At 41.4% G+C, this 21,625-nt stretch overlaps 1 protein-coding gene across 7 annotated transcripts in view; it reads right to left on the bottom strand.

The window, feature by feature from the left end:
- Positions 1-21,625, bottom strand: part of Ddr2 (discoidin domain receptor tyrosine kinase 2) — a 122,931-nt gene that overhangs the window by 35,875 nt on the left and 65,431 nt on the right. For all 7 annotated transcript variants that reach the window (XM_040738796.1, XM_040738800.1, XM_040738795.1 and 4 more), the window contains one exon: positions 14,417-14,525. In XM_040738796.1, coding sequence (XP_040594730.1) covers positions 14,417-14,525 — 109 coding nt within the window. The remainder of the gene's footprint in view (positions 1-14,416; positions 14,526-21,625) is intronic.

Genomic DNA, 21,625 nt, shown 5'->3' with positions numbered 1-21,625 from the left:
ACACATGTAAAGAGGACAGGCCTGTCACAGGAAGCTGGAGTCGCTGAAGCAAACACTTTGCTTGCTGAGTTGTCTTGGTGGTTTCTGGGTGCTTCCGCTACCCACCAGTCTCCTGACGGAGAAACCAACAGACACTTCCAGTTTCCCAGAGTGGAAAACTACCAGCAACAGCCACAGTAGGCCCAGCTGAGAACTCTGTCCATCCCAAGCTCCTGTAAGGGTTGGCAGGCAGGCTAAGGAGAAGCAGCTGCCACCAAGGCCCGGCTTCCCAAGAATTACTTTTCATACTCTCCTGCCAAGGCTGTAATCCTGAAAGCATTGCTTGTTCCAAGATGTTTACCACCCCACAGCCAGCTCCGGCCCACTGGCTCCCCGTCAATGAGTATCCTATAAGCAGCTTCCAGGAACACACATAGCACACGAAAGGCCTGAACAGAGAGGTATGACCCCTGCCTCTCTCCAGGCACGCATGCTTGACAGAGAGAGATTATCAGGGTCGGGGTTGGGGTAAACCAGTCTGTAGTCTAAGGAAATGTCAATAACTGAGAAACTTTAGAGCCAGGAAGAAATCTTAATGTACTGAACCCTAGAACTCTATATTTGGTATCAGAACCTGTGAGTATCAGAAAGGTGAATAGTGATGCATGAACTCACAAAAGTATAAATTTATTAAGAGGCGCAATTAAAAGGACAAACTCACAGATACAGGGTAATGCTGTAGCCGTCACTAATCTTGTGACAATTCTCTGCTCCCTTGGGTCTCTGACCACGCCAACAGAGAGTGAGAGCATGTTCCTGGAAGGCTTATCAGTTCATCACACAGCACCCCAGGCCGTGCCCTAAGGCTGTAGGGAGAGACTAGGTACCTGCAGCTGACCATGGCCCCTTGGGGCTTGGTCACTGGTACGGGGGAAGATTCAAGGGATAAAAGAAGGAACAGGTGGGTGCTCTTGGTTCTCTTGGATCCTGACCGCAGTTCGGGGACCATAGAGTACTAACCAGGCTGTCTGTGTAAGTGATTGCTCTCTCTAAATAAATATCTAGACCTACTTTCCAATATTAATTGTGTGGATCATCATCATAAAGCCAGTACCCCAAAGCTATTAGCAGAATGAATTCCCACAACACTTCCCCCTTTTGTCTAAATAAGAGGGTTTTAAACCCAATACAAAACTAGATACAATAAGAACAAATATCCAGTATTGTCCTGGAGAAAGAAAGGGTAATAACATAAACAAAAAATAGAACTACAACCAATAAGAACAACATCAAGCAAGAAACATGCACTCAATGCCCAGGCTCTAGTAATTGGCAAAAAACAGAGATTATTCCAACAGTTGTCCTATCCTGAGGAGTCTAAGCCTTCTGAACTCAGGAACTCTGTATTCCATATCAGAACCCATGAGTCCCACACCAGTGAACTTAGTCAACCAGAGACTGGCAGAAGACCAATGCAACAGGTACTGACATCCAGTGTTCTCAGCTCTGCTCCTCCTCACAACCCCCTCAATCTACTTCTTCCAGTTCTAGAAAGGACAAACCCAATCAAAAATGTCACCTGAACCCTGCTTGTCACAGGCTTCACATAGCTTATTCACACTGAGATCCTGTCAGGGTCCCAGCAGGGCTAGGGTTGCCTTCTGCAGGCTGAGGGGTTGTTCTTTTGACACATGGCTCTCTTTCACAGAGACCACTTTTCTTCCAGTTGACACCCTCTTAGGAATGGTCCTGTGTGATTGCTCTGAGAAGTCAAAAGAGTTTGCAGAAATGAGTGTTAAAGACTCCAGGAAAAAATCTGAAGGTATGGGCTTCAGGGATCAGAGGTACAAATCGGATGACATGCCCTTCCTGGTTACAAGCATGGGCCAGTGGATGGGAAAGAAGAGTGCTTTTGCACCAACAAGGAGGTAAATTCAGAAGATACAACTGAGTAAAAACAACAGGGAGGCTGGACGTTTATCGCATGTAGTAATTCTACATTTCATTTAGCAGAACTCAAGGACTCCTGCAGAAGAGGTGGAGGAAAGACAATAGGAGCCAGAGGACACTACTAGAACATGGCCCACAAAGTCACTAAGCAGGGTTCATAGGTGCTCACACAGACTGAAGTGACAATCATGGACCTTCTGAGGGTCTGAGCTAGGTCCCCTGCATATACGTTATGGTTGTGTAGCTTGGTGTCCTTGTGGGACTCCTAACAGTGGGAGTCGGGGTAGGACTGTCTCTGATTCTTTTTTTTTTTTTTTTTTTTTTTGGTTTTTACGAGACAGGGTTTCTCTGTATTGTTTTGGAGGCTGTCGGTCCAGCCCTGCCTCGAACTCACAGAGATCCACCTGCCTCTGCCTCCCGAGTGCTGGGATTAAAGGCGTGCGCCACCATCGCCTGGCTGGTCTCTGATTCTTTTCCCTGCTTTTGGGATTCTTTTCCTACTACAGGGTTGCCTCACCCAGCCTTGATATGAGGGTTTGTGCCTATTTTCATTGTATCTTTTTATGCTGTGTTCCGTTGATATCCCTGGAAGGCCTGTTCTTTTCTGAAGGGAAATGGGCGACTTGTGTTCTCTGCTAAGTCATAATAATGGTACTTGATTATGGGAATGTATAAGAAACCAGCCAATTAGCATCCTTCCAAACTTGGAGCAATGATGTGTAGTAATATTTATGTATTCTTGGTTCTCTGATTATTTTTATTATGACTCTTCCTAATAAAAGATTTCAATTGGCCTCCAGAATTTCACAGGGTAAAAACAAATAAGAGGTGGGGAAAGAGAACAAGAATAAAAATAAGGTAAAGTTAATACCCAAAGTTACATTTTCTTTTGCATGTTAGGTGTCAAGGCCAGACCTTGTATGCATGCAAGGAAAACACTCTTAACACTGAGTGCAGCCTCAGCCACACTTTGTTTTATACTCTTCACTGGTGGGAACATTTTCACTTTGATTCTGAGATGCTTAGAAGTAAACTCAAAAGAGTAAAATAGTCTAGTGAAGTGACTCATGGGTAAAGACATTTGCTATGCTAGCTTGGTTACCTGAGTCTGATCACCAGAACCCACCTGAAAGTGAATGGAGAAAATCAACCTCACGAAGTTCTCTGACCTCTATATGTGTGCCATGGACTGCATCACATACACACACAAACACACGATGATGGTGATAATGATGATGATTATAACAAAATAGTAACAATATAAAATCCTAAGTGAAACATGACCATTTAAGAGGAATCATAGTGACGACAGAGGAAACGTTAACTTCTGATTCCTGTCCCCAGGTGGACTACGGTAGCTTGTAATAATCAATGTTTCCCCCAAGAGTACCTGGAAAAGCTGGATAAAGTTCATAAATGTTCTACTCAAAAGTGCCTTTTGATGAACCAGGGAGAATAGAACAACCAAGACCTTAGAGAAGGGAGCAGTGTCAGAGAGGAGAAAGACTCCTTTTCAGCCTCCAGAAGACTGGGCCAGATAAGATGCTAAAGCTTGCCATAGCACCCGCAGAGGGCTACTATGAGAAGAAAAATAGCGATGCTGATGAGAATTTGGAGTGAACTGTGCACAGAGCACTTCCACTCTGCCTTCTGCCTGGTGCTGGGCCTAGTAGAGCAGGAATGTTCAAGCCAAAGAATTCAAGACTTGCCAGTGAGAGAACTCACAGGGGTTCCGGACACTCTCAATGACCAAGAATTCAGCCTACCAACTATGCAGAGAGAAGATGTGCTGCTCTGCCAAATACAGGCAGATCCAATTGCTCCACCAATGGCCAATCTGAATTTGGGTTCACAGCCTCTTACAGAAGCCAAAGATTCAACAGCAAGCTCCAAGAGCTAGCCAGCCCCTCTTCAAGAAGAAACAGACCATGCCAATTCTGCCTACTACTACTAGGTTTTCAGTAGCTACTCATAATGAATAAGGCACAGACATGTGCCCAAATATGTGTAAATCCTTTACTTTTGGCATATCAAGGGAAAAATTCCAGTTCAATCTTTTGGGCATTATAACCTGCTCTTAAGGTCTAATGGAATCTATAATGAAGGGTGTTTTCAGGGTACAAGCATTACTAACTACAGAAAAGCTGCTTTCTCAGGACAGAAATTGGACATGTGTTTTATTTAATCAAGAAACACATCAGAGCCAGGCATGATGGTGCACACCTATAATCCTAGCACATGGTGGAAGGAAGAGCCAGAGTTCAAGGGCAGTCTTAGCTACATTGAAAGTTCTAAGCCAACCCAGGCTATGTGAGACCCTGTATCAAAACACAATATAAAAGAAAGAAATGAAGACAGGAGGGAGTGAAAGACACTCAGACAGACAGGCTTACCCCTGCAGGGTAAGCACTTGGGAGGCTAAGATTGGATGATTTTTATTTGAGGCCAGCCTGGATTACACAGAAAATTCCAAGATAGCCCCGTCTCAAAACAAGCAAACAAAAAACTCAGGAAGACATAGGAAAGAAATACACCAGTAGCTAAAGACAGAGTACAGCCATCATTAACTTAGTTGGGGAGGGGGGTCTATCTATCACTATTGAGAAAGTTCCTAATATGAGACTCTACTACCAATATTAAATGTTGATCAAACCTACTAAAAGAGAACACATTAAAAAAACATAGCTTTTCTAAATTACATTTTCCTCATCTCCATAGACAGGGCTAATGTCACAGCAGGGATATGTTTGTGATGACAGAGGGCAGACTGTGGTTGTGACACTTGAAAGAAGGAGTCTGAATTCACCCTTACCAATGCCGAGAGAGTTAGAGATGTACACCAAATGCAACCACAGCCTCCTTTATTTATAACTTTCTATTATAGATAGATCATGGGGTGGGGGGTGGAACTGAGGCATTTAAGAATAAACAGAGTCCTCTTGTGCCTGTAGGGTCAAGTTTGCTCTGCTTCTGCAAATGGGAAGGGTATGCTCCCATTCAGACCTGAAGAAGACTGGGCATTCCTACAGGTGAGAGAACCTCAGCTCATCCCCCCACCCGTCTGATTTACCCCTCTTAGCATCCCATTGTTAAAGGAATTACATTTCCATGGCCTTCACCTCAGTTTCTCCAACATCTCTTGTAAATCAAGCTTCATAGGACACAATTTACATTTTCTTCCAGCAGCAAAACACAGAGAAACCTCGGAGTCCCGGCTTTCATTTCTTCCCTCCCTGTCCTCATTACTCAAATATTTACTGATTGCCTTTATAAGCCGAGCACAGCAACAGGCACCCCTCATGGTCATGCGTGTGTGGGAGATCATCACCACAGAAAAACAGATAAAGGCCAAAGCTTCAAACATCTCTCAATCGGAAGAAAAAGATGCATACCATTTAATAATTTATCACCACCCACATAAGCCCATAAAAAAATCACACACACAAACCTCAAAGATTTAACTACTGTAACTTTTGTTTTACTTTAACTGTGTATGTGTCCAAACCACCAAAAACTCTGAATGGCTTGTTTTGCTACAGCCATGCTCTTCAGAGACTTGCTAAAGGCAAGAGCTAAGTCAACAATCACCATACCCTAGACAAATTACACTGCCTATGCTCTGACCCTGTGGGGTCAGGATGACCACAGCCCATGGGCTGGCAGAAGCCTTATTCCCCACTAACAACTGAAGTCTTTCCTACCCTGTTATCTAATAGGTACAAACTTGGTGTGTTTGGATTTTTTTCAGTTCCCTTCTCTTCCCAAAGTCACAAATGGCAATTCAGTTCACTATTCGCTTGTGATTTTTCCAAAGCCCTTTTATCTTCACTAGCTACATTAACTATTATCTCCCCTGTCTCCCAGACAGGCTGGGTAACCTTGTGAAATGCAGATAGTAAAGACACATCCCCCACCTTATAAATGAGCAAAGCTGGTGCTGTGTGGGTTTTTGTTTGCTCCCCCAGAGGTCCATGTAATGTGAAGGGAACCGGGTCCCCAGTTTGGAAATCTGGAAGCAAATGGAACCCTTAAAAGGTGAGGATTCTGGGAAGTGCTTAGGTCGCTGAAGCCCCCCCCCCCAGAAGGCAAGGTAATTCTCACAGGATCCCATCGTAGGTTGCCAACAAAGCCCGGAACTGGCCCCATACAGCTGTCTTCTTGCACACATTCCTTCTGCCGTTGTCACCCACCATGCTCTTGAACCTCCCAAACTGTGAGTAAGCAAACATGTTTTCTTCATAACATTGTCCTATCCTGGGTATTTCGTTATACCAACAAATAGCTGGTGACCGTTATTACCAGATGAGATAGAAAACTTTCCCTTAGGATTTAAGGTCATAACATTGAACAATGACAGAACGAGAAGCAGAATTTGACACTTGGTCACTGTCTTTTCACCACTCTGTCACTGCACGCTGCTGACCACCAACAGTTGTCACACTACCCAAAGCATGATCTCAAAGGTCAGCAAGACCTCCAAGCTAAAGAACAATCTGGAAAAAGAAGGCTTTGAGGAAGGTTCGTACTGATCTAAACTTTGCAATGTCCTGGTCTCAGAGACACTGAAAAAAATAGCACAAGAAACCTGTCTCCTGGGGAGAGAGTATAGCATGAACCTTAGTGCTGGGTGAAGACAAGATCTATGGTCATGAAATATTTAGCACACACCAACGATTGCAAAATTATATGTCACCTGCTTACTATACCACCTGGCACACCTTTGCCCTTGTGACTTCTCATTCCTCTCTTCCTACTCTTGTTTTTCATGTGTGCCTCCACGCCTTTTCTTAAACTCAAATTCTTTGCCTTCCTCTTGTCACCTGGCCTGGCAAATTTCTTTAGCTTTAGCTCAGGAAATACCTTAACATTTCAACCAGCAAGACACTGGAGATTTTACTTCCTTGGGCAACATGTGAACATGATTGTAAATATACAAATAAGTTAGTTGGGCATTGTGGTATGCACATATAATCCCAGTTGGGGCAGGGAGATCCCAAGTTCAAAACTAACCTGGCCTATGTAGTGAGGTTGGAGCCAGTCAAGCAATTTAATAAGGCTCTTCAAAACATTAATTAATTAAGTAAAAAGTACTGAAGATTTAAGTCAGTGGTTGAGCATTTGCTAGCATGCACAAGGCTTTAAATTAAATCTCGACGTCACACACACACAAACACACACATCCCTATTGTATATCTTAATGATAGCAGCTTCAAGAAGTTTTTGTCAGATCTTAGAAAAGGCATTGCTAAGCAAGAATGTTGTAAAGTAGTCATGATACTTGACCCTAGACACTTTAATGCTATGCCTCTACAGTAACCAGAGACACTGGCACCTTGTGTGTTTCTGCCAGGATTGAGGGTCCTACTATAGTCTCTTGGCTTCTCAACACAGAAACCCAAAAGCAAGAATGTTGTAAAGTAGTCATGATACTTGACCCTAGACACTTTAATGCTATGCCTCTACAGTAACCAGAGACACTGGCACCTTGTGTGTTTCTGCCAGGATTGAGGGTCCTACTATAGTCTCTTGGCTTCTCAACACAGAAACCCTCAGCAAACCTGAGTTCGAAGATGGTGGCAAAAACCTAGAGGCCCAAGAAAGGAACTGTGTGTGGTACTGATAGCAATCACATTGTCATGATTCTGGCTCTGAGGCTTAACCTAAGTCTCCAAGGGCTCTGATTCCACTAACCTCAAGAAGAAAAGCTCTATCTTTTCTTGCTCTCCAATGACTGTCTGCCTCTTGAAAACTTGAGACCTGAGACACAAGACTGTAAAATAACAAAACACAAGCAACACTTCAGAGTATAGATAAGAATCTACCAGATACTTTAGATAGAAAGCTGTGTTTTCACAACAAATGTACTTGGAGCTCCTTAATCCTAAAGTGCAAGACCCAAGAACTACACAAAGGAGTATATTCTGCATAGTTTCAAATATAGAAGACAGTGTAGAATAATACAATTATCAATAAAGTCTGTGATCATCATCATCATATAATAAGTAGAATTAAGGAAAAGAAGACCTGGCATCTCTTAAGCACACCTCATATGCTGGGTGTTAGACCAGATCCCTTATATGCATTATCTTATTCCTAATATCCCTTAGGTAGTGACCAATAATGGAGAAGAAGACTGAGGATGTTAAAACGAAAGTTGAAAACCTGCCAAGCTCACCCATACAGTCAGGTCACAGCCTAGATTAGTGGTCCTCAACCTTAATGCTGCAGCCCTTTTACACAGTTCCTCATGCTATAGTGACATCCAACCATAAAATTGGTTTTGTTCTCACTTTATGACTGTAATTTTGCTACTTTTATAAAACGTAATATAACTATCTGATGTACAGATGGGTCTTAGACAATCCCTTGTGAAAGGGTCATTTGACCCCCAAAGGGGTCACAAGCAAGGGGTTGAGAACTGCTGGCCTAGATCCAAAGTGAGATGTGGCAATTCGCTTTCTAAGGTGTTTCCACCCATCATCATTTTATTTCTGTGAATCTGTGTACCAATTAATTTAAAATGTCAATTTGTCATAATCTGGAATCACCTGGGAAGACAGCCTCTTTGAGGAACTGCCTAGATAAGGTTGACCTGCAGGCAGGTCTGCAGGGGATTGTCTCATTTGTTAATTGACCCAACCCATTGTGGGTGGCACCATTCACTAGGCAGTGGGTTCTCAACTATATAATAATGAAGGAAGCTAGTTGAGCAAAAGCAAGCAGCAACCTGTATTTATTTCTCTCTTGACTAAGGGTGTTATGGGACTAGCTGCTTGAGTTCTTGCCTTTCTTCTCTGGCAATGATGGACTATAACCTACAACTATAAACCAAACTTCCTCTCTGTATTCCTTTTGTTCAGGGCATTTTATCACAGCCACAGAATTGGTGCAGCCACAACTCTCAGTTTCCTCATTTGCAAAAGACTAGATTAAACCAGTCTTCCTTGAGCTTTCTGAGGACTGTTCTTGGAGTCCTTTAAAAATTCAGTAACAGAGAACTTTTTTTTTACAAAATGCCTCCACAAATCAAGCTTGACATTCAATACCAGTGGCTTTCCAGACCCTAGTATCCATGCACACACAGCTGGCCCACGACTCACAGGCTCTTCTACACTGATACTCTGAGGTCTCAGTCTGCAGGAAGCAGTAGAGCTTGGAGGTCAAGGTCTGTCATCTTGCTAGCACTAGATGGGGTCCCATCCAGGCTACTCTGCTTGGTCTATAACCTTCAGTTATCACCTAACATTTGTGGGCCCCCATCCCTCATAAAACGGGAGTAATAATTCTGAGTATTCCTCGTTATCTTACTCTGAAGATTACATTGTTAACACCACTTCATATGGTACAAGGAGTATACAGCATGGTCTTTGAATATCAGTTGGTGCGTTTGTTGAGCTCTGCAGTTTACAGTTTCTTTTTTTCCCTGTTTGGTGTAATCAAGAAAGCTCAAAGGACAGTTGAGTTTCTGCTGTCCCCAGAGGAAGATTCTTTTACTGGAAGGAAGGATACAAGAGGCGGCACAGGACTAGACTTGACAAACAAACATGCAAGAAAGACAGCCCATCTAGCATTGCTCATTTGAGAGAAATTCATCCAGGGTCATCTCCTTCTTGCTTTTCTATCCTTCCCTCCCAGGGCTTTATTCCAGTCATCAGGGAGTGGGAGTGAGGAAGAGAGAGAGGAGAGACCACTAGTTAAACTCTCAGCATTTCTCTGGAGACATGAATAGTGGGAACACAGGGAAATGAAAACAATTTTTCATTTTAGACATATATAGAAGAGACAACATGAATAAGCTTTGATGGAAGTGAAGGGACCTGGAGTAAGGTGACAACTTTGTACTGAAGGGGCCCAGAGCATCCCCAACACTTCAGTTTCTTTGCCATGGCCAACTGGCCCTGAAGGACTTCTACCTCAGAACTTCCTAGTTTAACACGATAAAGAGACTAAAGTTCCAGGTAAGAGTTCTGTGTCCTCCTTTTAATCTTAAGCTAGTCTTTGGCTTCAAGTTGAGCCTTAAGCTTAATTAGCTTATAGTAAATAATTAATTAATAATAAAACTAACTAGTTTTCTAAATGAACTATAGATCATCAGAATTTTCCAATCCCACCCTAATTGACTTGCTGACTTGTAAAAAATGATTTTTGTGAAATTGTTAGAATAGTTGTTTATTGGGTGTGGATTGCCATTAGTCAACTTGTGAATTATGATTCTGTTGTAAGATGCTGCTGCCCTCGGTCCTTCCAGTACCTCCCCCATCAGATTGGCAATTGCTAGGGTTGGGTTGTACACTGTTGGTACTGAAAGGTTGCTAGCACACCACCCATACTGCTGGGCTGGAGCATACTGCACCTCAGCATTTCTTATGAAGACTTCCAGAGCCCTACCCTGCAGCCCCTCTTGCCACTTTGAACACTGTCTGATGGGGAAAGTCCTGTATATATGTCACTAAAGCACTGTTGGCCAATAGGAAGCAAGATAGGTGGGACTAGGAGTCAAGGAGGACTCTGGGTAGGAGAAACACAGGGAGTCAAGGTGTAACCGCCATAGGGATAAGAAGCCCGGAAACTTCTCCGGTAAGAGAAATACTTAGATTAGCAATTATAGGATAAATACTTAAGTCAGAGCTAGCCAGTAAGAAACAAGCAAGGCCAACAGCGTCATAATTAATCCAGCGTCTTGTGTGTTAGTTGGGGACTACAACGCGGCAGAGCCCAGGTGACTGGCGGTGTGGGGGGGGGGGAACTAAGCTGCTGGCAAGGAAAAGGCTTCTCTTTACAACTGTCATCTCTGGAAATGCCAGTGGCATTACCCAACTTAATAACACCTTTGCCAAAGCTCAGATGCATGAGAGCGTAGTGCCTTAAACTGTGGGTCACAATCTCACATTGAAGGAGGGGATGTAGCTGAGCGTGGGACTTGTAAAAATATTGGCAGCAATAGAAGGTTTTTGAAAGTGCAATGACAAAGATCAAAATCAAACGCATAACAGCTGTGTGTTTCTGGCAACGCTCACCCATGTTGCACCGGTGTTACATCACCAGAACCTTGCTCCTCAGCCCACAACACATGCACTTAGCACTGAGTAAGCTATCGGGACCCCAGTGCCAATGAACTCTGCCCAAAGCCACAGGGCTCAGTCTCCAAACTATCATATATTGTGGGCTGCAGTGTTTTTTATTGTATTGCAAAGATTTCTGCTCTTAGAGAAACATAATAATTTAATTATGTAGGGTAGACTTAACATTTTCCCATCACTCCTCCATATGTATCAAATTAGTATATCTCTAGCACTATGTTAGAATGTTTGACTTTTTAAATTGCTATTTGAGTTGCTGAGTTCAGTTTCATCTTTTAACAATCATCAAATGAATTTTTGACTTGTGAAAGGATTTCTGATATCTTCTGACATGGCCTTAAACCTATTTCTGTCAATAGATGGCCATATAATATTTGCTTATAGAAAAGGTCTCTCTGCTACACGATGTGGCTAACCAGTGTGGAAAATCTAAGGCCCAGAACTCATTGCTTTCAGTCACTATCAGTACTTTGAGTTGCCCCAGTATTTTGGGAAATACCAGTAGAGACCCGTGAAGAGTCTCCTCTAAGTCAATAAGTATTAATCATGCATCTACTCTACATTGAGCAGTGGCTAAACCACACAACTCCATGAGCCCCAAGTTCCACGTCGACCACTTAATACTGAGAAATGGAAATTTTTTTGTCTGCTTTTACATCCTCGTCTCCAGTTTAACTTGGTTAAATGAAAGGGGATGGCAGAGAGAAGGGTTAGTTCTTCCATATGTACCATGTTCCTAGGAAAGATTTCTCAAAATCAAGCCATCTATTTCTTTGTGCTGGTGGAAAGAGCCAACAGAAATACCTAACAGCACAACAGGGAGTGAAATTGCCTTCAGGCAGCCTGTTTCCTATTCAAGGACTACAGCTTGCATCCCAACACTGGAGCCTGGCTTTCCTGGCTCAATTGCTTAAATGTCCCCAGGTATACCTCTATGATGACACCCTGATGGCAGATGCTCTTCTGTATATATGTTTCTCATAGTGGTTGATGAATAAAACACAGTAGCCAGGCAGGGAGAATAGGCAGGGCTATGCGATGAGGAGAATTCTGGGGAGAAGAGGCAGAGAGAAGGCCCGAGGGAGACACCATGCTGCTGAAAATTGTATACAGAAGACCATCTCCCATCAACACCCAGAACCTAGACATTGTGTGCACTCTTGGCCTCTTTGGAGCTCAGAGCAGGAAGACCGTCATAGAAGACAACCAAATTTTACAGAGTAAGAGGCATACAAAGCACAAAATTAGAGGTGTCCAAGGTGGAAAAAAAAGCATTGAATTCATTCAACTGACAATGCTTTGACTTTGTTTAAAGGAGTTTTGACCATGTTTCCTATTAAGGGTATAAAGAATAGTTCCTGAATGAGGAATTGGTGGAGGAGGTACTCTCTCAAATGTACCATTATGCTAGTAAAAAGACAAAATGAATACGCCCTTAAGAATGTAATTATGGATAGCTGAAAAACTGAACTCTACATATTACTGTGGGAGGGTAAGCAGGTAGAAATCACTCTGGAAAACTCCGTGCCATTATGAAGAACATTAAATCACATGTTACAAGTGACCCAGGAATTCCACTTCTGGATATAACTCCAGAAAATTGAGTATATATCCTTACCACAAACTATGCAAGAATATGGAAGACTTTTTCACAGCAGGCCCAAACTCTATACTATCCAAGTTCCCATCCATCAGAGTCACTAAACTATTGAAGTTGTTAAATAACATTATTGTGTAACAGACGAATGACATAATCGTATACTTTAGGTTAAAGACATGTAAACGAAGTGTGCAAACAAAGCAGTATTATACAAGAGCAAGAATGGGCCAACAACCACTGGATGTAGCCATGGAACGAATGCCATGCAGGAAATGTCCAGTTAAAGAAGCTAGACGCAATACTCCAATATTACAGTGCTCTCATGTCCTGGCAGGCCAGAATCAGGGCTCTGTCTCTGAAAATGACATTGAAAAACTGGTGATCTCTCCCTGGGGAGTGGTTGGGGGATAGGATGGGGGTGTTGCTGGGGGGGCATTGGAGAATGAGAGGGAGAAGGAACTGGGATTGATATATAAAATAAGATTGCTTCTAATTTAAATAAAATTTATAAAAAAACAAAATAAAAAAGAAGCTAGACACGGTATGCATGTATCATATGCCTCTATTTATATAAAGTACAAATAGACAAAATGAGTCTTTCTTGCTAAAAAGCAATATAATGGATGCCACTGGGCTAGCGTAGAAGAACAAGCTCCGTGATGCCTCTGTTTCTTATATATAAAAGTGTAGCTCACTGCCAGGTCTGTCTAATCATTGGATATTGCCACACAATGTCATCTACAAAGTTCACATTCAAGAGCAGCACAATCAAAAAGATCACATAAAAAAATCTCTTGTTTTATCTAAGTGTGTACTTTCGTGATAGCCCACATTCATAGCTACCCTCTGCTTCAGGTTAGACATGTCTGAATGGATATGTTGGGTTTGTTAAAATCTATCAAATTGAACACATAATATATGTGTACTTCTATTTGTTTATATTTGTCAAGAAATAAAAAATATGACTTAAAAATCTCTACCTTTCTCTTTACTGTGTACTTTTTTGTTCCTTTGGACTCTGGGCAAAGCTATATATATGACTTGCCTTGATCAAAGAGGCCCCACCCTGTTCAGTGCTGGGAGTTAAAACAGGAACTTAGTGGACAAGCACCACCAAGCGCAGCCCACATCCCTGCCAATATCGTCTTAAGAAACATAATTTGAGCAGTGGATTGAAAGATTGTACTTTCCTGTTTCCACTCATGCTCTTGTGTAATTTCCATGAAAACATAACCAGGCTAGCCTGCTGGAGGAATCCACATGGAGCAACAGCCAAAAACTGCCCTTAATCAGCCAATAGCCAGCTGATTCCCAGAGAGAAAAATTCACAAAGACAGGTCAAAGTACAGTCCAACCAAGCACAGCAGAGATCATCGAACTGGGAGCTTGTGAGAACAAGAAACACTCATTTTAAGTCACTGGGCTATTGAAAATTGTTAAACAGCATTACTGTGTAACAGACAAATGACACCATCACATACTTTAGGTATATGAGAAAAAGAGACACCACCTGGGCTCTTGGGAACCTGGTATCCTACACTGACAAATAGCTGTTCCTTCTCCCATTTAAACAAATAGCATTTAAACTGCTCTGAACTACATAAAACCTCTTGTATAATATCCAACACATTCTATGTGGGCAGGGAATGGATAGAGCTTTCTGTTCCTGACTTGGCCACATTTCACCACGCAGGTGAAAACAACTGACACTGTGGGTTCCCTTGGCAGAACTCTTTCTAAAATAACCACTAAAAGGCATTGGCAGGCACCTGGTCTTGAGCATCCACCTGAGTAGTGGCTGTGTTACCTGGATTAACCTGAGCTTTTGCAGAACCCAGGATGGGCAAGAGCAGGAGCAGCACCAGGGGCATTCTGGGAATCGGGATCATTTCAGAAGATGGAGTTGGATCCGGAGTCTGCAGCACATAATACAAGAAAACAGAAAGAGAAGGAAAAGAAATGAGTAATACACATTTCACCAACACACATGAATATGATCTTCACAGATAGTGTGGGATTCTTGCAATGTTTATTTCCATATTTAAATCTTTAATATACCCTGGGAACATCTAATGTAAGAATTTTCCAATTCCATTAGATTATACAGTCACTCCTGTAATTAAAATCAGCAAAACTACTATACACAGGTTGCAACATATTACTGAAGCAAATGCAGAATGGTAACAATAAAGTAAAATTTATATTTATGATGTCATCTAGCATTTTCATATTACCAACACTAGTTCCAACATTAAAACAAAAAAATCAGTAACTTTAACATGTTTTTAAAGTTCTGTAAATTCAACAGTTATCTTGGTCCATTAGCTTCAAAGTGATATGCAGAACTTTGTAGCTTACTGTTTTAAAGTTTCCTTGTCACAGTGATCATGTGACAATGCATTAAATATAGACATATCAGTATATATCAAGAATTAATTCCATAGAAGCCTAGGTGGTTGGTTACATAAGGAAAATTTTATAGGTATTTCTATGTATACAAGTGAATATAATGCATATCATTTGACCCCCTCACTTCCTCAGCTAAAAGGGCAAAGCATCCTGGAAGTGACCCTCCATTGACAATGCAAACCAAGTGCCCAGATCTTAGTTTCTAACCCCATCTCCCAAAAAAAGGAATCAAAGTTCCTTAGAAAAATGGTTGATTCTAAGACTAGGTCAGGAAATCCATTAAAGTAAGACTGGGATATATGTTGTATGCGCACACGCATGTGCATGCGTACACACACACACACACACACACACACACACACACACACAGTGGAGTATAGCAGAAGCACATAGGAGTCAGCCAAAATATCTCCCAGAAACCAATGCTGGAACAAATTGAGCATCAAAATAAATAAAGGAGTACTGGATTATAGCTCAGAGTATAAAATAAATATCCACAAGTCGTGCTGATGTAAATAAATGACTGAATAAACAAATGAGGGAAAACAGCCCATTTCCCATGAAAAAGAATTCCAAATAATTTATGTAACTAATCTGCTTTTAGGGAAGTGGAGCCTCTCACCTCCCACTTCCAACTCCTTACACTTAAGTCACACATAGTAACTTGCTTCCCAAGGATGCAACATGAGCTTGGGGAGGGGCAGGAGAGCATCTCTTCAGTGGTGAAATCTGACAAGCTGCTTAGTGTCAGGCAACTGTGGTTATATAACATCAGCACTGAAAAGTCATTGTGACCTTGTATGTCCTTGACAGAATGTAATGGGAAGGCACTTGAGGTCAATGGTCCCAACCCACAAACCATGGCCTTTGTCTGTTCCTAAGGAAAACAACAGACAAATACTAAGTGGGAGTCTTTCTACAAGATTCCCAACTGATCCTCAGTGTTGTCAGTCATCCAAAACAAGAACGCCTGAGTAACTGTCACTGCTAACAGGAGGGAAGGCAATAGGAGACTAACGAAAATGTGATGAGTGGCTCACTGTATGCATCCTGGACTTGAAAAGGGACATGGGGGAAACAGAAGAAGTCAGAGTAAGTTATGGACTTTAGCAATGTATCAACGTTGCTTTGTGCATTTGACAGACAGTAGTAATGTAAGACACTGATTCATGTCAGGCACACAGGGATTCTGTATAATGTCTTCACAATGACTACATAAAGATAAAACTGTCGTCCAGATAACACTGATAAATGACAAGGAGAGAAATCCCTGTAAGCTCGACTGAGTGGGGAAGACTCAGGGAGACATCAGTCTGATTAGTCTGACAGGCAAGGTCTGAATGGGCAGTGAGTGAGATGGAGTAAGGGAGGGGATGACACAAACAGGAACTTTCTGTGATGATTTCTAAACAGTAATATGTGGTTCCACTTGAAAACCTTTTCATTTATTTTTATTCATTTATTTAGTGTGTGTGTGTGTGTGTGTGTGTTGTGTGTACATGCACACATGCATGCATCATGAGAGCACAACCTGCAGAGGTCAGTTCCCTTCTTCTATCACATGTGTTCTGGGATTTGAACTCAAGTCATCAGACTTGGCAGCAAGTGCCTTTACCCCCTGCGCCATCTCATCGGCCCCTAAAACCATCTTTTTATTAAATTTCTACATTTACTTGTTAATTAATTGTGTGTGCATGTTCACATGTGTTCATGTGGCAATATGAGGAAAACTTGTGGGAGTCCATTTCATGGAGGTCCCAAGGATCAAACTCAGATCATCAGGTTTGGTGGAAATCTCCTGTACCCACTAAGCCATCTCAACAGACACCCCCCCAAAAAATTTAAGTAGGACAGTCAAATGGTTTTCTTTAAATAAAATAGAGTTGCCAGGCAGTGTTGGTACATGTCTTTAATCCCAGCACTTGGGAGGCACAGGCAGACAGATCTCTCTGAGTTCAAGACCTAAATACTCCATGATTATATCTGGCTAATCTGAAACTTTTTGCCCTAAGAGGAACTCTCTCCAATGATGCCTATGAGCAGACAAAACACTCTGAAGGAACTGTCTCAAGGATCCAGGATTTAGTCACGTGACATGTGCATGGAGCTCACAGCATATGTGTAAATATTAGCGTTAGGAGAGTCCTTCTCTATGAGGTTTTGCCAATAACAACATGAACTTCTTTGACAAACAATTTATCCAGGTTTGAAAAAATAAAATTCAAAATGCCCCTGGAATATTGCCTTTCACTCATTTACTAATAAATTATTTTGTAAACGTCCCCTCACAGGGGATGCATATGTCTTAAATGTCCCAGAAGGACTGGGGAGATGGTTCAGGCAGTAATGTACTCTACAGAAGCATGAGGTCCTGTGTTTGACCTCCTAGAATCCAAGTCACTAAAAGACACTAGCACAGCTGTAAATTGCAGCACTGGGGAGGCAAAGAAAAGAGGATTCACAACCAAATTCCTGAGCTCCAGACTCAGTGAGAGACCCTGACTCAAAAAAAAAAAAAAAAAAAAAACAAGGTGAAGTGTGATCAAGGAAGGTATCCCGCATTGACCTCTGGCCTTCACCCATACATATGTGAACACATAGATACAAATAAACAAGTCAGACAAGATCATCATCATCATAGAGCTTATGGTATGCAAATAAATAATGAAAGCATGAAAAGGTTTATGGGTGAAAACTGGCAGGCCAAATGCTCTAAACCTCTTTCAATCTTGTAATAAATGGGACACTCTGAGGTGTGAAGAGAATCTCTGTACAGTAAAGAAAACAAGGTTTACTGCAACCGTGGTGAGCTGTTCCAGGAAGGAGTGCAGTAAACTCTTCTAAGCGAGCAAGTGTCTCAGAGACAGACAAACAGAGCAGGGAAGAGGCTGGGCAGCCAGGAGTCATGACGAATAAACAAGCATTTGACAAATAAGCATCTCAGTAAAGGGGGCACAGAAAGTCAGTGAAGTGTCCAACGATTCAACAGCCTTTTCAAAAGCAAAACCCAAGGCATATCCACACCTCACACAAAAATAAAGAACCCACAATAAAAGACAGAATAACAATCCCAGCACCTAGGAGGCAGAGGCAGAGGGATATCTATGAGTTCAAGGCCAGCCTGGTCTACAGAGCAAGTCCCAGGACAGCCAGGGCTACACAGAGAAACCCAGTCTCAGAAAAAAAACCAAAGGAGAAAAAAGAAGGGAGCTCAAGAAAGTACAAAGCTTTGTCATAAACTAAAGGAAAGAAAACCTTGCATGAAAAAGCATGGAAAGCAAAATCCATAGAAGAAAAAAATGATAACGTTTTCCATAAAAATTCAAAACATCCTAGGGATAAAAAATATTCTGTAAACTTAAAAAATAAGCAGGGAACAAAGGTTAATATTTGAAACTATGAAACAAAACAACTTCTGTTGTAAAAAGCTACTAGAAATATGGGCCAAGTAAATAAAAAACTACTTAACAAAGGGAACAGTAAACTGCTTCAGAAAGTATTTGAGCTCAAAAAACCAAACATCAAAGCAGTAGTTCAATCAGTCTCACAAGCTTGTCAAGTATGGTGATGTGAGATTGGACAACACCACGGAGAAATGTGTGCTCCACACTGAGCCACTGATCAGAGTTAGAAGATAACTTAGCTGAAATTGTATCACATACCCTACTTGTTACTTGGCCTAGAGAAAGAGTTGCATGTAAACACAGTGTATGTGTACAAGCAAGTGCTTGCACTGTGTCTTCTAAGTAACAAAACCTTGGGAAGATCAACAAAGGGATGCCATAAACTATACTGTTCCTAACTATAAAATACTCTAGGATGGTGAAAAAGAATGAATTCCAGGGGCTGGAAAGCTGACTCAGCGCATAACAGCACTTACTGCTCTTACAGAGGACTCAGATTTATCTCCTAACATCCACATAGCAACTCACAACCCACTGTAGCTCCAGTCCCAGGTGGAGTCAGTGCTCTCTTCTGGCTTCTGTGGGCACCACACATACAGGGCACATATACATACATGCAGGCAGATCACTCACACACACACACACACACAATAAATAAACCTTTAAAATAAAAAGAAAGAGTTACAGCTATATGTGGCCACATGACTTACCATTCATGATATATTTTTAGGTGAACAAGAAGGCTGCAAAGTCTCTATGAAACACGCTATATATTTTTATGGACACACACATTTATCTATTCATGGAAAATCTGAAAGGTGAATCACTGTGCTAACAACAGTGATTCCCTCAGAGCTGGAGATGTGAGATGGAGTGTAGATTTCAGCAAGAGGACTTGTGAAACACTGAGTTATTCATAACAATTCTACTGTTTCATGTCTATGTGTATGTGGCGTATGTGCACATATATAGATATAAGTGTGTTTGCATGGATAAGAAAATGCACATGTGTGAGTACCTTTGTGTAGAGAACAGATGTTGAATTGACATCAACTGTGTTCCTAGATCATTCTTCACTTTATTTACTGATGCAGCTAGTCTCTTTCACTGAACAAGAACTCATGGACATTGCTAGTCTGACTAGCCAGTTTGCCCCAGGAATTCCCTGTACACCTGGAGATTTCAGGCAAGGAGAGACACCCATCTGGCTTTTATGTGGGCTCTAGAGATCCAAACTTCAATCCTAGCACTTCTATGACAAGCCCTTTATCTTCTGAGTCACCTTCCCAGCTTGCCGTTTGATTTTTAAAAGGAGAATGTGTTCTTGGTTAATGTCACTTATAACAGCTTTTCTAAAAAAATATGGAAAGATCATTCCTGGCATCAGGCTATCATAATATCAAGATTCTTTCCTTCTGTATGTTCCAGAATGGGAGGTGTTGGGGCAGTATGGCCTGTACCTCCAAGAGTCACTTGGACTACTCAGAGACTGTATTGATCTGTACATCTGGCACATGGGGGCAGCAATGGTTGAGGATCACCTTGCACCTTTCTAGTTCAGAATGTTGAATCCCTTCTAATCATGGTCCTCAAAATCATGTGGAGGGGAATCACCATCTTTCTTCTACAACCTGGATAGCCTTACTTGGGCTGGCTGCTACTTCTCATCCACTCTGAGTATAGTTCACATCTTTACCCATCTTTATTGTCTGCCAAGTCAAGAGTATGAGTCATCTAAGATCTGGGATTCTGCTTTCCCTACTTAAAAATGAAGTTGATTTTCTACTACTTTGGGCCATTAAGTTAGAAGGAAAGACAGTTAACATTGATTCCAGTTGCTAGATTGCCAAGGCCAGCTTTTCTCTGCCCTTCCAAGGAATATCAGGGGATATGTGGCTCAAAGAGAATATATAGTAAAGAATCCCATTTTTTTTCTCCCTTCACACTCAAAATCCTCTTCCCTTCTCCGTGTTTGATAACTACTCCTAAGTGAACATAGAGGAGGCCACATCTCAGGACTTCCCATAAACTCTGCAAAATCTTATCAAAGATTATTGCCTGTCTACCTCTGGATAGTCCACAAAGGATTTGGGAATACTACAAAGTCAGGAAGAAAAATGCAAGGTGTGGCATCCACACCCAGAATTGATCAACAATTCGGGAAGGGAAAAAACAAGAGTATGGTAAATCCAGCTTCTTACTAATTATCTCTCAACTCATAAGAGCTTACAAAAGCCTCTCTCAACCATAGTGAAGGCCACTTCATAGAGAAGGGTCAAAGCTAATGTCACCATCTCATCTTATTCATATGCTCCGTGATCTCGGAGCAAGGTTGACCTACCTGTGATGGTGGAAACAACATTCTTTAGCAGTCCAAACCACAAGCCCCACTGCAAAGTCTGTTCTTCACTATAGAACTAAATCCATGTGACAGATAATAGATGAAATTGATGGAGGTATAGATGAATAGATGATAAATATATGCTAGATGATGATGAAGGTAGATACATACATAAATAGGTGATTGATAGATGATAAATGTTGATTGATGGGTGATACAGAAAGTAGACTACAGTAGATGACAGATGAATCAATAGATACATGATAGATGTCCATTACATTTAGATGTAGATACATAGAAATGTAGATACATAGAAAAATAGTAGGTAGATAATTGATTACAGGTAGATGGGTGTTTGGGTAGATAAATAGATAGATGATAGATGATAGATAATAGACGATGAATGTTGACTGGTAGATGATATTAAATGATGGATGAATAGAGAAATAAATTGGTAGATGGTTGATAGATTATAAATGAAAGATAGATGAAAATGATAGATGATATATAAGTGGATGATGAAAGATAACAAATTAAGACAGATGACATGTAGAAGGCAAGTAGGGAGGTAAATAAACAGATTTAGAGGAGGGATATATACATATAAATATAAGCAGAAATTCCTTTATAAGCATAACTATAATAAATAACATTCATTTTTTTAAAAAATATCACCCCTTATTTCTAGATGGATGGTTTTGAGTAACAGATCCCGCATAGTACACTTAAAGTAACATTTTAAATCTACTCATCAAAGTTGTAAATTGTGGAGCAAGTAGCCAACACTGCTAAAGGACTCATGACTAGGCATCATTAAACAGCCAATCCATTCAAAATATGATCAAACATGCTAAAATCCAGT

This window comes from Mesocricetus auratus, unplaced genomic scaffold (genome assembly GCF_017639785.1).
Source record: "Mesocricetus auratus isolate SY011 unplaced genomic scaffold, BCM_Maur_2.0 Super-Scaffold_100676, whole genome shotgun sequence".
Lineage (NCBI taxonomy): Eukaryota > Metazoa > Chordata > Mammalia > Rodentia > Cricetidae > Mesocricetus > Mesocricetus auratus.
This window is presented reverse-complemented; position numbering and strand designations above follow the sequence as displayed.